This window comes from Symphalangus syndactylus, chromosome 11, assembly GCF_028878055.3.
Source record: "Symphalangus syndactylus isolate Jambi chromosome 11, NHGRI_mSymSyn1-v2.1_pri, whole genome shotgun sequence".
Taxonomy (NCBI): domain Eukaryota; kingdom Metazoa; phylum Chordata; class Mammalia; order Primates; family Hylobatidae; genus Symphalangus; species Symphalangus syndactylus.
In genome coordinates, this window is record NC_072433.2 from 26,079,820 (window position 1) to 26,094,659 (window position 14,840).

Genomic DNA, 14,840 nt, shown 5'->3' on the forward strand with positions numbered 1-14,840 from the left:
ATTCTCCTGCCTCAGTCTCCCGAGTAGCTGGGATTACAGGCGCCCACCACCATGCCCGGGCTAATTATTATTATTATTACTATTATTATTATTATTTTAGACAGAGTTTCGCTCTTGTTGCCCAGGCTGGAGTGCAGTGGGGCGATCTTGGTTCACTGCAACCTCTGCCTTCTGGGTTCAAGCAATTCTTCTGCCTCAGCCTCCTAAGTAGCTGGGATTACAGGCATGTGCCACCACACCCAGCAAATTTTTATATTTTTAGTAGAGACGGGGTTTCACCATGTTTGTCAGGCTGGTCTCCAACTCCTGACCTCAGGCGATCTGCCCACCTTGGCCTCCCAAAGTGCTGGATTACAGGCGTGAGACACCACGCCTGGCCACAAAGAGACATAATTTGGATTAAGATCTAAGGCTCTAAGACCACACAGAACCCTCAAACTGCTTGTGGGGTGACAATTCAGTAGGTCTCACACAGTACTGCCAAGGAACCAAGAATGCAGGTTCTGGCCAGGTGTAGTGGCTCATGCCTATAATCCCAGCATTTTAGGAGGCCAAGGTGGATCGCCTGAGCTCAGGAGTTCGAGACCAACCTGGCCAACATGGTGAAACCTTGTCTCTACCAAAATACAAAAAGCCGAGCGTGGTGGTGGGCACCTGTAGTCCCAGCTACTGGGGAGGCTGAGGCATGAGCATTGCTTGAGCCCAGGAGGCGGGAATTGCAGTGAACCAAGACCTCACCACTGTACTCCAGCCTGGGCCACAGAGCAAGACTCCGTCTCAAAAAAAAAAAAAAAAAAAAAAAGCAGGTTCTGCAGGCACACTGCCTAGATTTTGACACTGAACACATTACTTAGCCTTTCTGGTCTTCCAGTTTTGTTTGTAAGCCGGAGCTATTAACTAACCTCACGCTTTGCTCAAAGGATTCAATGTTTATTAAGGGAAGTACCTGCAACAGTGCCTGGCACTCAGATAACACATTTGCCAAGTCTACCATGACAACCCAGGGATTCCAAAACAGAATGACAGAAAATCCACCTCACTGGGATTTTTCTGTTTAGAATGACAAGGAGGAGAGATGAGAGTGACTGCCAAAAGGGCTGGAGCTGTGCCCAGGTGGAGGGCCTCTGGAGGCTGTAGCGATGCCAGTGGGGCCAGTCTCTGTGTGCGTGAGCACATGGGGGCAGGCAGGGATGACTGAGAGATCTGGACAGGCTTGCGGGGCTAGCAAGTGGCTGCTGGTGGTCAGGGCGGTAGTAACACAGCAAACCTATCTCAGAGACCAAGTGAACACATGGAACTCAGTTCTTACAAGTGACAGTGACTCAGTGAGAAGCTGTCAGCTTGTTCAAGCCCGTCTGTGTTCTGGATGGCATGCCACTCCATGGGCGTTCAGGAAATGCCAAAGCTCCTGAGAGCATCAGCCTCGCCTGCTCTGGGTAGCACAGGCTGAGGGCAAGACTTGCCTCCCAGGTGGGCCGGGCTACGCCCCCTTGGTGCTGCCACAAGGCTCACCTCGGATGATTTTCAAAGACCAGGTTCTGACAAGCCAGAGAAGGGCTCAGGTACTTGCTGAGCTGGGCAGCAATAGGGTGATGCCAGCCTAGGGGTGAAAGGGGCATAGATTCTTTACTTCTGTGGCCTAACACTGAGGGAGCTGCATGCAGGTTCAGGAACTTCCCTGTCAACAGAAGCAGTAACAAAACTGGCTTCTGCTGCTGAAGGTTTTATAATTAAGGGTCAGACAGGATGCATCCTGGGCTATGCAGCAGGAGGATCACTTTTCAGCCTTAACTCTATCAGCATGTCAATTCTCTTGCCCCTCCTCCAGCTAAAACAAATCCACTTTTTTTTTTTTTTTTTGAGACGGAGTCTTGCTCTGTCACCCAGGCTGGAGTGCAGTGACACGATCTCGGCTCACTGCAAGCTCCGCCTCCCGGGTTCACGCCATTCTCCTGCCTCAGCCTCTCCGAGTAGCTGGGACTACAGGCGCCCGCCACCACGCCCGGTTGATTTTTTTATATTTTTAGTAGAGACGGGGTTTCACCATGGTCTCGATCTCCTGACCTCGTGATCTGCCCGCCTCGGCCTCCCAAAGTGCTGGGATTACAAGTGTGAGCCACCGCGCCCGGCCAACAAATCCCCTTTTAAACTTTTTTTTTTTTTGAGATGGAGTCTCACTCTGTCACCCAGGCTGGAGTGCAGTGGCGCGATCTCGGCTCACTGCAGGCTCCGCCCCCCGGGGTTCACGCCATTCTCCTGCCTCAGCCTCCCGAGTAGCTGGGACTACAGGAGCCCGCCACCTCTCCCGGCTAATTTTTTGCATTTTTAGTAGAGATAGGGTTTCACCGTGTTAGCCAGGATGGTCTCGATCTCTTGACCTCGTGATCTGCCCACCTTGGCCTCCCAAAGTGCTGGGATTACAGGCGTGATCCACCACGCTTTTTTTTTTTTTTTTTTGAGACAGTCTCACACTGTCGCCTGGGCTGGAGCGCAGTGGCGCAATCTTGGCTCACTACAACTTCCACCTCCCGGGTTCAAGCAATTCTCCTGCCTCAGCCTCCCAAGTAGCTGGGATTACAGGCGCCCACCACCATGCCCAGCTAATTTTTTGTATTTTTAGTAGAGACAGGGTTTCACCATGTTGGCCAGGCTGATCTCGAACTCCTGACCTTGTGATTCGCCTGCCTCGGCCTCCCAAAGTGCTGGGATTACAGGTGTGAGCCACCACACCCGGCCACTTTTAAACTTTCTAACAGAGGGCTGGGCATGGTGGTGCACGCCTGTAATCCCAGAACTTTGGGAGGCCGAGGCGGGCGGATCACGAGGTCAGGAGATTTGAGACCATCCTGGCCAACATGGTGAAACTCTGTCTCTATTAAAATACAATTAGCCAGGTGTGGTGGCACGTGCCTGTATTCCCAGCTACTAGGGAGGCTGAGGCGGAATTGCTTGAAACTGGGAGGCAGAGGTTGCAATGAGCCGAGATCGCACCACTGCACTCCAGCCTGGCAACAGACCGAGACTCCATCTCAAAACAAATAAACAAAAACCTTTCAAACAGAATGTATACAATCAGGAATGACAGTCTGTGTAGAAGATACAGAAAAACTGAGCCTCATTGTTCTGCAAAGAGGTTATATATGCTTAAGTGGCTGGGCATAGTGGTTCATGCCTATAATCCAGCACTTTTGGAGGCTGAGGTAGGAAGATCACTTCAGTCCAGGAGTTTGAGACTAGCCTGGGCAACATAGCAAGACCCTATCTCTGAAAAACACACACACACACACACACACACACAAATGAGCCAGGTGTGATGGCATGGCCTGTAGTCCCAGCTATCCAGGAGGCTGAGGTAGGAGGATTGCTTGAGCCTAGTTCAAGGTCACAGTGAGCTGATTGTGCCACCACATCCCAGCCTAGGTGACAGAGTGAGACCATGTCTCAAAAAAAACTTGGAATTAAAAAAAAGTTGGGGCCGGGTGTGGTGGCTCATGCCTGTAATCCTAGAACTTTGGAAGGCCGAGGTGGGTGGCTCACCTGAGGTCAGGAGTTCCAGACCAGCCTGGCCAACATGGTGAAACCCCATCTCTACTAAAAATACAAAAACTAGCAGGGTGTGGTGGCACATGTCTGTAATCCCAGCTTCTCAGGAGGCTGAGGCAGGAGAATCCCTTGAACCCAGGAGGCAGAGGTTGAAGTGATCCAAGATTGTGCCACTGCACTCCAGCTTGGGTGACAGAGTGAGACTCCGTCTCAAAAAAAAAAAAAAAAAAAAGAAAAGAAAAAAAAGTTTTGGTTGGCTAGTAGGGGGTACCCTGGCAGATAAACCTGTGGATGGGATAGAGAACTCAAGCTCCAACAGTCTGAGACCACTAACTTTCAGACCAACGAGTTAACTGCCTGGCTGAGTCCTGAGGCCCCAGGAGGCCCTGGGTCGTTTTCCTGGGAGACCCATCTGTGTGGACAGCACTAGCCAGCCAAAAGCTTCACACATTTTGCTCTGTTACTTCTAATTGAAAACTCCTAAGTTGGAATTTTGGTTAAAAAACTCAAGTGGTTTAAGCTTTCACCTCAAGTGGGTTTGCCAAAGCAATCTGCCTAGAAATGGCAGCAGCAGCAAGATGATTTTCCACTCACGCCCGAGATTCCAAACACGACACAACTCCCTTTCCATCCACCTTCCTGAAGTGCTACCAGGCAGCTCTATTATCTAAGACAGTCTCTTCACTACCCAGTGGTTGTGCATCTGTCTCTCCTTTCAAATGAACTTCTCTAGGGCAGGCTGGGCCCAGCTCCTCTCTGTTCCCACACCTGGCAGAGCTCCAGGTACATCTGATCCCAGGCCTCCTTGAGCTGAGATCCTGAGTAGAGAGCTTCTCCTCAGCTCCTTTCACTCCAAGCAGCTCTATGGCCCATCTACTCTGTGCACGGGGCACTTACTCCTCAAGTGGATCACGGAAGCTGGCTGCTGTCCATCTACTCACCTGTCTACTCACACACACATTTCGGGGAGTTAAGAAGTTACAGTAAGGGCTGGGTGCGGTGGCTCATGCCTGTAATCCCAGCACTTTAGGAGGCCAAGGCGGGCGGATCACAAGGTCGGGAGATCGAGACCATCCTGGCTAACACAGTGAAACCCCGCCTCTACTAAAAGTACAAAAAACTGGCCAGGCATGGTGGCAGGCGCCTGTAGTCCCAGCTACTCGGGAGGTTGAGGCAGGAGAATGGCGTGAACCTGGGAGGCGGAGGTTGCAGTGAGCTGATTGCGCCACTGCACTCCAGCCTGGGCAACAGAGCGAGACTCCATCTAAAAAAAAAAAAAAAAAAAAAAAAAAAGTTACAGCAGGATGCATTCAATATCCAGTCACCCGCCAAGATCGTATCCTCCCATCTGCTAGAAGAAGTACCATCCCAGGGAACAGAGGTTGCCTATGAAAGGCAGCAGCCTGCACAGCCTGGAACCATGTATGCGGCCTCCCAACCTCCCTCAAGCAGGCAGGAATCACGCAAGATGAAGTCTTTGGAGCACTTGTTAATCTGTTATGATTTATTAGCTGTACAGCAGTAGATCCTCCTCCCCAGCTTTTAACCCCATTACATATTTTATTACAGGTCTCATGTTGGCATCCTAAAATAATGAAAAATATCACACAGTACAGCTAAGTACAAAATGCATCAACCTAGGGTCTGATAGCTAACTGATGGCTCTCTTAAAAGCAATACACAGAAGAAAAAAGTGTTTGAAATCAGTAAGACTGAGGCTCTCTAAAAAACACATTTTTAAACATGTGACAGTTCATGTGCAAGAATCACTTTTTAGTTGGTTTTGCTTCACATTATTATTTTTTGAAGATCCAAAGTTTAAATTACTGACCTAGTGAAATTATCTGGCCCAGCTTATAAGGGCTGCTGTGACCCACTCATAATCACCCTTCTGCCTTAACAGAAGATTTATAAAACACAACAATCAGCTACAAACAGGGCAAAGAAAATGTCGATGGGAAATCATAACTGAAAGTTAATTATACAAGGTTCAAATGCTGGCTCCGTGGGCTGGAAATCATGATCTGCCACGTGGGTGTCCGTCACTGGTGGGCAGTGGTCTGGGTGCCATTCTGCTACATGATTGTGATCCAATTCCTTGTCAACATTTACACACTACAGAGTCTGTGGTAACTTAATTTGCAAGTAATTAAAATGCTGGGTTTTCTTACACTGCACTTCTTTTCAACCTCTTAATTAATGGAAAAGATTAAAATGTAAAAAAAGTTATTTACAAGCTTGACCATACCAGAAACTTTGCCAAGAAAGAGGCAAAGCTTTCAGGACAGAACCTGATCGTAGCATGCCATACTACTGGTGTGCAGCTGACTCCAAGCAAAGGGAGTCAGGGAAAAGCAAAAGCAAAAAACAGTTTAAAAGTCTAAGTCCTTCCCAAGTATGCATTTACAATTAAAAACTCTCTTGGGAAGAAGACCATAGAACTCTGGGAAACCTGGTGGCCATTCTGGAGTGGTTTACCACATGGAGGGAGGGGTCAATGTCTCTGTTTCCATCTAGGAAAACGAGTTAGTCGTCAACACTCTCCTCAGCACTTCACAGTAAACCCTCGGGGACTCAGAACATTCCATGATTTGCTAACATCAGACAGCAAGTTCTAGTTAAATCACGTTTTTTTCTAACATCATCCTTGAAGTTTTCGTTCTTGGTATGTTTGGTAAAATGATGCTTTTCCCAAAGCCAAAAAAATAAAGAAGGGAGAAAAATTAAGATGCGGGCCGTTTAAACACAGCCCAGAGCAGTCCTGGCGACGCACAAGGCTCCGCCATCACCGGTCCATCATGCTGAGGATCATCTCGGGCGTGAGGTCTCCATTGGGGGCATCTGTGGCAGCTGGCTGGGCCTCCTCTTCCTCTCCCTCTGCGGGCTCAGCATCTGGCTCTTTTTTTACTTCAACTATAATGTTCTCAATTGCACCTGTATTCTGGTCTTCAACCTGAATGATAGCTGTTGCTGGCAAAGAGCACAGACAGAACAAATGGTGCATTAAAGCCCCAAGAATCACAAGGGTCTTTTAGACTGACAGCGAACGGGATGTCAGCAACACAGGAAAGCCTTATTAGATAGCGGTCCAGAGAGAGTCAATTTATTTTTTATTTTATTTTTTGAGACGGAGACTTGCTCTTTCACCAGGCTGGAGTGGACTGGCGCGATCTCGGCTCACTGCAACCTCTGCCCCCTGGGTTAAAGCAATTCTCCTGCCTCAGCCTCCTGAGTAGATGGGCCTACAGGTGCTCACCCCTACGCGTGGCTAATTTTTGTATTTTTAGCAGAGATGGGGTTTCACCATGTTGACCAGGCTGGTATGGAACTACCGACCTCAGGTGATCCTCCCGCCTTGGCCCCCCAAAGTGCTGGGATCACAGGCATGAGCCACCGCTTGACCCTGAGTTTCTTAGAAGAGGCAATCTCAGCACAGAAACTGCTTTCCCTCTTCACCCTTTACGATTTGGCTCTTTTATATTCATTACCGCATCCATTCTGCCAGCTGACTGTGACTTTGGTTGTTTTTCAAAACCCGCCCACATTAACAGTACCCATCTTGTAGAACACAAGTACCCTTCTACTCTGGACTTCTTGAAATGTAACAGGCCTCTAAAGACTTCCTCAGATGTTCCTCAGTAAAAACTCCTAAAAAGCCATTTCCTGAGAGTTTGTTCTCGACATGCCCTTAACTTGTTCTCATGGCTTAGTTCCCACCTCCCCAAAGAACAAGGATCCATCTGGCTCCCCCACATGCTCGGAGAAGACCCAGCCTCCAGAGCAGAGATGAACAACTTACGCTGGTTCTGTTTGGGCTGGTTGGTTCTGCCAGGGGGTCGTCCTCTCCGCTTCTTGGCGGGTGGTGGGGCTGGGGTCACAGGCTGAGGCTCTGGCTCAGGTTCAATTTCTACGGCAGGCTCCTCCTCATCCTCATTGTCATCCAGATCTGGTTCAGCATTTTCTTTTCATGAAATCAGGAAGCACAGGTGGTGGGGCAAGGAGAAGGGTGGTGGAAGATGAAAGAAAACAATTATATATTCTTTGAAGTCTTATTTTATATATATATATATATTTATTTATTTATTATTTTTTTTTTTTTGAGACAGTGTCTCACTGTATTGCCCAGGCTGGAGTGCAGTGGCACAATCTCGGCTCACTGCAACCTCTGCCTCCCAGATTCAAGCAATTCTCGTGGCTCAGCCTCCTGAGTGGCCGGGACTAGAGGCATGCACCACTATGCCAGGTAATTTTTTTTTTCCTTCTTTTTTTTTTTTTTGAGACAGAATCTCACTCTGTCACCCAGGCTGGAATGCAGTGGCACGATCTCAGCTCACTGCAACCTCTGCAACTGGGTTCTAGCAATTCTCCTGTCTCACCTCCTGAGTAGTTGTGACTACAGGCATATGCCACCACGCCCAGCTAATTTTTGTATTTTTAGTAGAGATGGGGTTTCACCATATTGGTCAGGCTGGTCTTGAACTCCTGACCTCAGGTGATCCACCTGCCTCGGCCCCCCAAAGTGCTGGGATTACAAGCATGAGCCAATGTGCCCAGCCAATCCAGGTAATCTTTGTATTTTTTGTGGAGATGGGGTTTTGCCATGTTGGCCAGGCTGGTCTCAAACTCCTGACCTCAGGCGATCTGCCTGCCTCGGCCTCCCAAAGTGCTGGGATTACAGGTGTGAGGTAGCGTGCTCAGCCAATTATTAAGAAAAATCAATTTAAGGCTGGGCACGGTGGTTCACACCTGTAATCCCAGCACTTTGGGAGGCTGAGGTTGGAGGATCACTCATGTTCAGGAGTTGAAGACCACCTTGGGTAACATAGTAAGACCTTATCTCTACATGAAATAAGAAACTGGCAGCTGGGCACGGTGGCTCACACCTGTAATCCCAGCACTTTGGGAGGCTGAGGCGGGTGTATCACCTGAGGTTGGGAGTTCAAGACCAGCCTGACCAACATGGAGAAACCCTGACTCGACTAAAAATATAAAATTAGCTGGGCGTGGTGATGCATACCTGTAATCCCAGCTACTAGGGAGGCTGAGGCAGAAGAATCACTTGAACCTGGGAGGCGGAGGTTGCGGTGAGCTGAGATCCGCCACTGGCACTCCAGCCTGGGCCACAAGAGTGAAACTCTGTCTCCAGAGAAAAACAAACAAACAAAAACAAAAACGAAATTGACTCGGTGTGATGGCTCATGCCTGTAATCCCAGCACTTTGAGAGGGCAAGGTGGGTGGCTCACTTGAGGTCAAGAGTGAGAGACCAGCCTGGCAAATATGGTGAAACCCCGTCTCTACTTTAAAAAAAAAAAAAAAAAAAAAAGGTGGCCAGGCATGGTGGCTCACACATGTAATCCCAGCACTTTGGGAGGCCGAGGTGGGTAGATCACAAGGTCAGGAGATCGAGACCATCCTGGTCAACATGGTGAAACCCTGTCTCTACTAAAATACAAAAAATTAGCCGGGTGTGATGATACATGCCTGTAGTCCCAGCTACTCGGGAGGCTGAGGCAGTGGAATCACTTGAACCTGGGAACCCAGGAGGCGGAGGTTGCAGTGAGCCGAGATTGGCCACTGCACTCCAGCCTGGCAACAGAGCAAGACTCCATCTCAAAACAAAAACAAAAACAAAAACAAAATTTGCCCAGCGCAGTGGCTCATGCCTGTAATCCCAGCACTTTGGGAGGTTGAGGCAGGTGGATCACCTGAGGTTAGGAGTTCGAGACAAGCCTGGCCAACATGGTAAAACCCTGTCTCTACTAAAAATACAAAAATTAGCTAGGCGTGGTGGCGGCACCTGTAACCCCAGCTACTCGGGTGGCTGAGGCAGGAGAATTGCTTGAACCCGAGAGGTGGAGGTTGCAGTAAGCCAAGATTGCGCCACTGCACTCCAGCCTGGCAACAGAGCAAGACTCCGTCTCAAAACAAAAACAAAAACAAAAACAAAATTTGCCCAGTGCAGTGGCTCATGCCTGTAATCCCAGCACTTTGGGAGGTTGAGGCAGGTGGATCACCTGAGGTTAGGAGTTCGAGACACGCCTGGCCAACATGGTAAAACCCTGTCTCTACTAAAAATACAAAAATTAGCTAGGCGTGGTGGCGGCACCTGTAATCCCAGCTACTCGGGAGGCTGAGGCAGGAGAATTGCTTGAACCCGAGAGGTGGAGGTTGCAGCAAGCCGAGATCACGCCATTGCACTCCAGCCTGGGCAACAGAGTGAGACTCCATCTCAAGGAAAAAAAAATAAGAAAAAAAAAAAAAAAAAAAAAAAAAAGAAGAAATTAGCAGGACACGGTGATGTGTGTCTGTAGTCCCAGCTACTCAAGAGACGGAGGCAGGAGGCCTGCTTAAGCCAGGGAGGTAGAGACTGCAATGTGCTGTGATTTCACCACTGTATTCAGCCTGGGTGATACAGTGAGATCCTGTGTAAAGAAAAAAAAAAAAGCCCATTTAGGCAGGGCACGGTGGCTCACGCCTGTAATCCCAGCATTTTAGGAGGCCGAGGTGGGTGGATCACCTGAGGTCAGGACTTTGAGACCAGCCAGGCCAACATGGTGAAACCCCGTCTCTACTAAAAATACAAAAATTAGCCAGATGTGATGGCAGGCACCTGTAATCCTAGCTACTCAGGAGGCTGAGGTATGAGAATCACTTGAACCTGGGAGGCAGAGGTTGCAGTGAGCTGAGATCAGGCCACTACACTCCAGCCTGGGCGACATAGTAAGACTTTGTCTGGGAAAAACCAACAAATAACAACAAAAATAAATAAAAATTAAAAACAAAATAAAACAAACCAAAAGCCCATTTAAAAATGCTTTTAGGGGAGCAGGGTGTGAGGTTCCAAAAAATAATAAATAAAAATGCTTTTGCTGGAATTTTTGCTATCAGGATTAATATAATAAACAGGTATTACAGCAGAATGAAGCAAATCGACTTGAATACTATTATTCACATTTTATGTGGGATTGGCTATTACTTTCTCCTTTTAGCTTTAGATCCTTTTTTGACTCAACACAATACTGAATTTCAAATTCTCATGATCCCCCTACCTACTATACCAAGATAAAGCAGGACACTAAGCCAGAAATGGACCCTTGGAGATGTGGTTCTGCTCATCTCTAAGTGGGCAGGAGGGGTAAGAGTGAGTGAGAGTGAGAGAGAGAGAGAGAGAGACAGACAGACAGAGAGAGTGAGAGAGAGAGAGAGAGTGTGTGTGTGTGTGTGTGTGTGTCTGTCAGGGGACAAGACGGAAATTCTTTTTCTTTTTTTTTGAGGCGGGGTCTTGTTCTGTCACCCAGGCTGGAGTGCAGTGGTGCGGTCATACCTCACTGCAGCTTCTAACGCCTGACCTCCCAAAGTGTTAGGATTACAGGCTTCATCCATCACGCCTGGCCAGAAATTCTTACACATTGTGAGGTCCTACTTACTAAGGTAAGTAGCAAGAGTTCTTTTGAAACTATTATTGATTCTCTTTTAAGGTCAAGTTTTTGGACTTAATTTAATTCCCAGCTGTACCAGACCCAATGTGTCATTCCCAACCCTCTTGCTCTCCTCCCTAATGCCACAATTGTCCATTCGTGGTAAAATAAGTGGTACATAAAAGTGAGGAAACTATTGTATAAAGAATACTGACGAGGAGCCAGGTAACGAGGCTGTCTCAGATCTCTTACTAGGTACGTGACCTGGGACATCTGACCAGCTGAGACTCAGTTTCCCTGAGTAATTTCTGTAACATTCTCACTCAATTTAATAGTGACCTGGGGATCAACAGGACTCAGGGAACTCATGTAATCCCGCTCCATAACCTATGGTCTACCACAAACACAGCTTTTACTTACAGCAAACATCACAATTTAAAAATTCGCCATTTTCCACTTAGGCTTCAGTACTTCATTGAATGAGGGTGTTACCCTCATTTTATAGAAAAAGTGAGAAACTAAGTGATTGCAATGCACAGCTAAGTCACAGCAGGTAGAATTCAAACCTCTGCCCTCAGTCTGGGGCTGTTCTGGCGCCCACATCTGCAGGCAGCCAAAGAGCTTTTGTTATCCCTCCCCCATGGCTGTGGCACAAAATGTACACTGCCTGCCTTCCTCTAGAAAGCACGGGTTATTAACATGCACTTTCTTTCTCTGGAACAAAATGTTTAAATTTAGAGATCTGTGGGTAAACTCCTGCTCTTCCAGATAAAATGCCTTATTTCTCAAATGACTGAAATCCTAAGTGAAAACGTGGGGAATATATAGATAGGTGGCAGTGTGTCAAGAACAAGAGATGCTTCCCTGCTGAACTTCTTCAAGCCCTCTATTGCCTAGGTTGGCCCAATGCCTAGAAAACTAAACAAATTCAGTCAGAATTGGGGGGAAAAGCACACAAAAGCAGGCTAACAGGATCAAAGGCTTATTGGCTTGGTGGTATTTCGGCAAAAAGCCTTGAAAACAGCAGTAGACCATCTGCTGGTCAATCTCTGTAGACAGCTGACAGGCAGAACTTCTGGGTCAGGACAAGTAAGACTGCATGGCCAACAGTGGCATGGAGCCCAGGCTGATGTCCCTTTTCTGGGGGAGATAAAGAGTCACTAGGTATAAGGCCTTGAACCAAATTCCATGCTCTACTAACCAGCAGCAGACAGAACAGAGAACTGTAGAAATCTATCAGAAGCTATCAATAAATCTCTTTAGACTAAAGATGCTTCTGGTTACATAAAATTAGGGAAAGAAGCTGGTCTTCCTGGAGATGAACCACAGAAGTGAACAAAGCAGTATCAGGAGAAAGCAGGACACAGGACAGAGTCTGGCAGCAGGGGGCTTTGCAACTAAGAACAACTATAGGGATCCCCAAGGTTAAGATTATCTGATCACTGGTAATATCTGGGAGTCTCCCAATATTTCTGAAAACCCCCAACAGTTCACTGCAATAGTTTTTTTCCTTTTTTTTTTTTGTTGAGACAGGGTCTCGCTCTGTTGCCCAGGCTGGAGTGCAGTGACACTATCTCAGTTCACTGCAGCCTCAACCTACTGGGCTCAAGCCATCCTCCCACCTCAGCCTCCCAGGTAGCTGGGACCGCAGGTGCAGGCCACAACCCCCTGCTGATTTTTGTAGATACAGGATTTTGCCATGTTCCCCAGGTGGTCTTAAACTCCTGAGCTAAGGTGATCTGCCTGCCTCAGCCTACCGAAGTGCTGGGATTACAGGCATGAGCCACCATGACCGGCTGCAAATTGACATCTTAAAGGAGGCATACACTTAACACCCAGTGACTGAAGAAGATACTACTTAAAACGGATACTCTATTTAAAAAAAGGAAAAAAAAAGGGGTCGGGGGGGACCTTGTTACAGATGCAAATATAAACAGCTTAGTGCTTTCATGAGAAAGTTTTACAATAAAACCCATTAAGTAGCTGGGTGTAGTGGCTCATGCCTATAATCCCAGCACACTAGGAGGTTGAGGCAGGAGGATCACTTGAGCCCAGGAGTTAAGAGACCAGCCTGGGCCACACAGTGGGACCACATCTCTATTTCAAAACAAAAAAACAGCTGGGCATGGTGGCTCACGCCTGTAATCCCAGCACTTTGGGAGGCCGAGGCGGGTGGATAACCTGAGGTCAGGGGTTCTGGACCAGCCTGGCCAACATGGTGAAACCCTATCTCTACTAAAAATACAAAAATTAATAGGGTGTGGTGGGGCATGCCTGTAATCCCAGCTACCTGGGAGGCTGAGCAGGAGAATCACTTGAACCTAGGAGGTGGAGGTTGCAGTGAGCAGAGATTGCACTACTGCACTCCAGCCTGGGCAACAAGAGGGAGACACCGTCTTAAAAAAAAAAAAAAACAAAAACAAAAACCCCAAACAAAGAACAAAAAAGCCCAATAAAGTGACTAAAGTTCTCCAATATGTTCCTTCTTCAAAAATCTCATCCCCTCCCCACTATTTCTACTGACAACCAGTGCAAAACACAATATGAAGAATCCCTAGACTATCAGGCATCATCTATAATCTCTCCAGTTTAATGGTGCTTCTGGGAAGTCCATTTCTTAAAACCAAACTCTCTACCACCTTTTCCGTCCATACCTTAAGTCTTTAGTTACAGAGGTGCCTTCCCACCTGGATGCCAGCAACCTAGGTATCCACACTATAGAATCTAACACTCTGAACATGTTTGTGTAATTAAATGTGGCCTCCAAATTACCAAGACACTTGTTCCTCCACCCTCTTTGTAAGGCTTGGCACTTTTTCTTTTTTTTTGGAGACAAGGTCTCACTTCGACGCCCAGACTATAAGGCAGTGGCATGATCACAGCTCACTGCAGCCTCAATTTCCCGGGCTCAGGTGATTCTCCCTCAGCCTCTCGAGTAGCTGGGACTATAGGCATGTACCACCACACCTGCCTAATTTTTAAATTTTTTGCAGAGACAAGGTTTCACCGTGTTAGCCAGGCTGGTCTCGAACTCCTGACCTCAAGTGATCTGCCCATCTTTGTCTCCCAAAGTGCTGGGATTACAGGCATGAGCCACTGTGCCCGACCGAGGCTTGGCACTTCTAAGCACAACCTCCTGCCTGGATTTCATGACTAGAGAGGCAAAAAACACTCCAAAGAGTACCTGTGGTAGGAAAATAGGCAAGATTTTAAACTTTAAATGGAGAGATTAAGGTAGGAAGAGAAAGGCTGACCTTCACTGACTCAATCAGCACCTCTCAAGGTTAGGCTGACACAGGCAGTCAAACCATAAGTGAAGATACTTAAACAACCTTCTTCATGTCCATTAGATTCACTGCTCAATCAAATCTAGACCAGCTTACTAAATGTAAAAGTTAAGAACATAGGAAAAGAAACTCTCCTGGCCTTAGAATATCACAAATTTGAATAAACTGAATAAAAATATTAATTCTGCTTTAACTCAAGATTATGTATAAGGCATTAATAATGGCTGGGCACAGTGGCTCATGACTGTAATCCCAGCACTTTGGGAGGCTGAGGCGGGCGGATCACGAGGTGAGGAGATCAAGACCATCCTGGCTAATACGGTGAAACCCCGTCTCTACTAAAACATACAAAAAAATTAGCCAGGCAGGCGCCTGTAGTCACAGCTACTCAGGAGGCTGAGGCAAGAGAATGGCATGAACCCAGGAGGCGGAGCTTGCAGTGAGCCAAGATTGCGCCACTGCACTCCAGCCTGGGCGACAGAGCAAGACTCTGTCTCAAAAAAAAAAAAAAAAGGCATTAATAAGCGGAATGCCACGAGGAGAAAAGAAAATAAGCCCCAGAAAAACACTAACTGCTGTTGTAAATAGACG

The 14,840-nt window shown here is 47.5% G+C and overlaps 1 protein-coding gene across 5 annotated transcripts in view; it reads right to left on the minus strand.

Moving 5' to 3' along the window:
• Positions 1-5,019: 5,019 nt before the first annotated feature.
• CTCF (CCCTC-binding factor) overlaps positions 5,020-14,840 on the minus strand; it is a 78,085-nt gene continuing 68,264 nt past the window's right edge. For 2 of the 5 annotated variants that reach the window (XM_055233425.2, XM_063611751.1), the window contains 2 exons: positions 7,343-7,504; positions 5,020-6,507 (listed from right to left, as the gene is read on the minus strand). In XM_055233425.2, the coding sequence (XP_055089400.1) occupies positions 6,329-6,507; positions 7,343-7,504 (341 nt within the window). In that variant the 3' untranslated portion in view covers positions 5,020-6,328. Of the gene's footprint in view, positions 6,514-7,342; positions 7,505-14,294; positions 14,298-14,840 lie in introns of all 5 variants that reach the window. The other 3 variants (XM_055233423.2, XM_063611750.1, XM_055233426.2) reach the window with 2 other exon arrangements.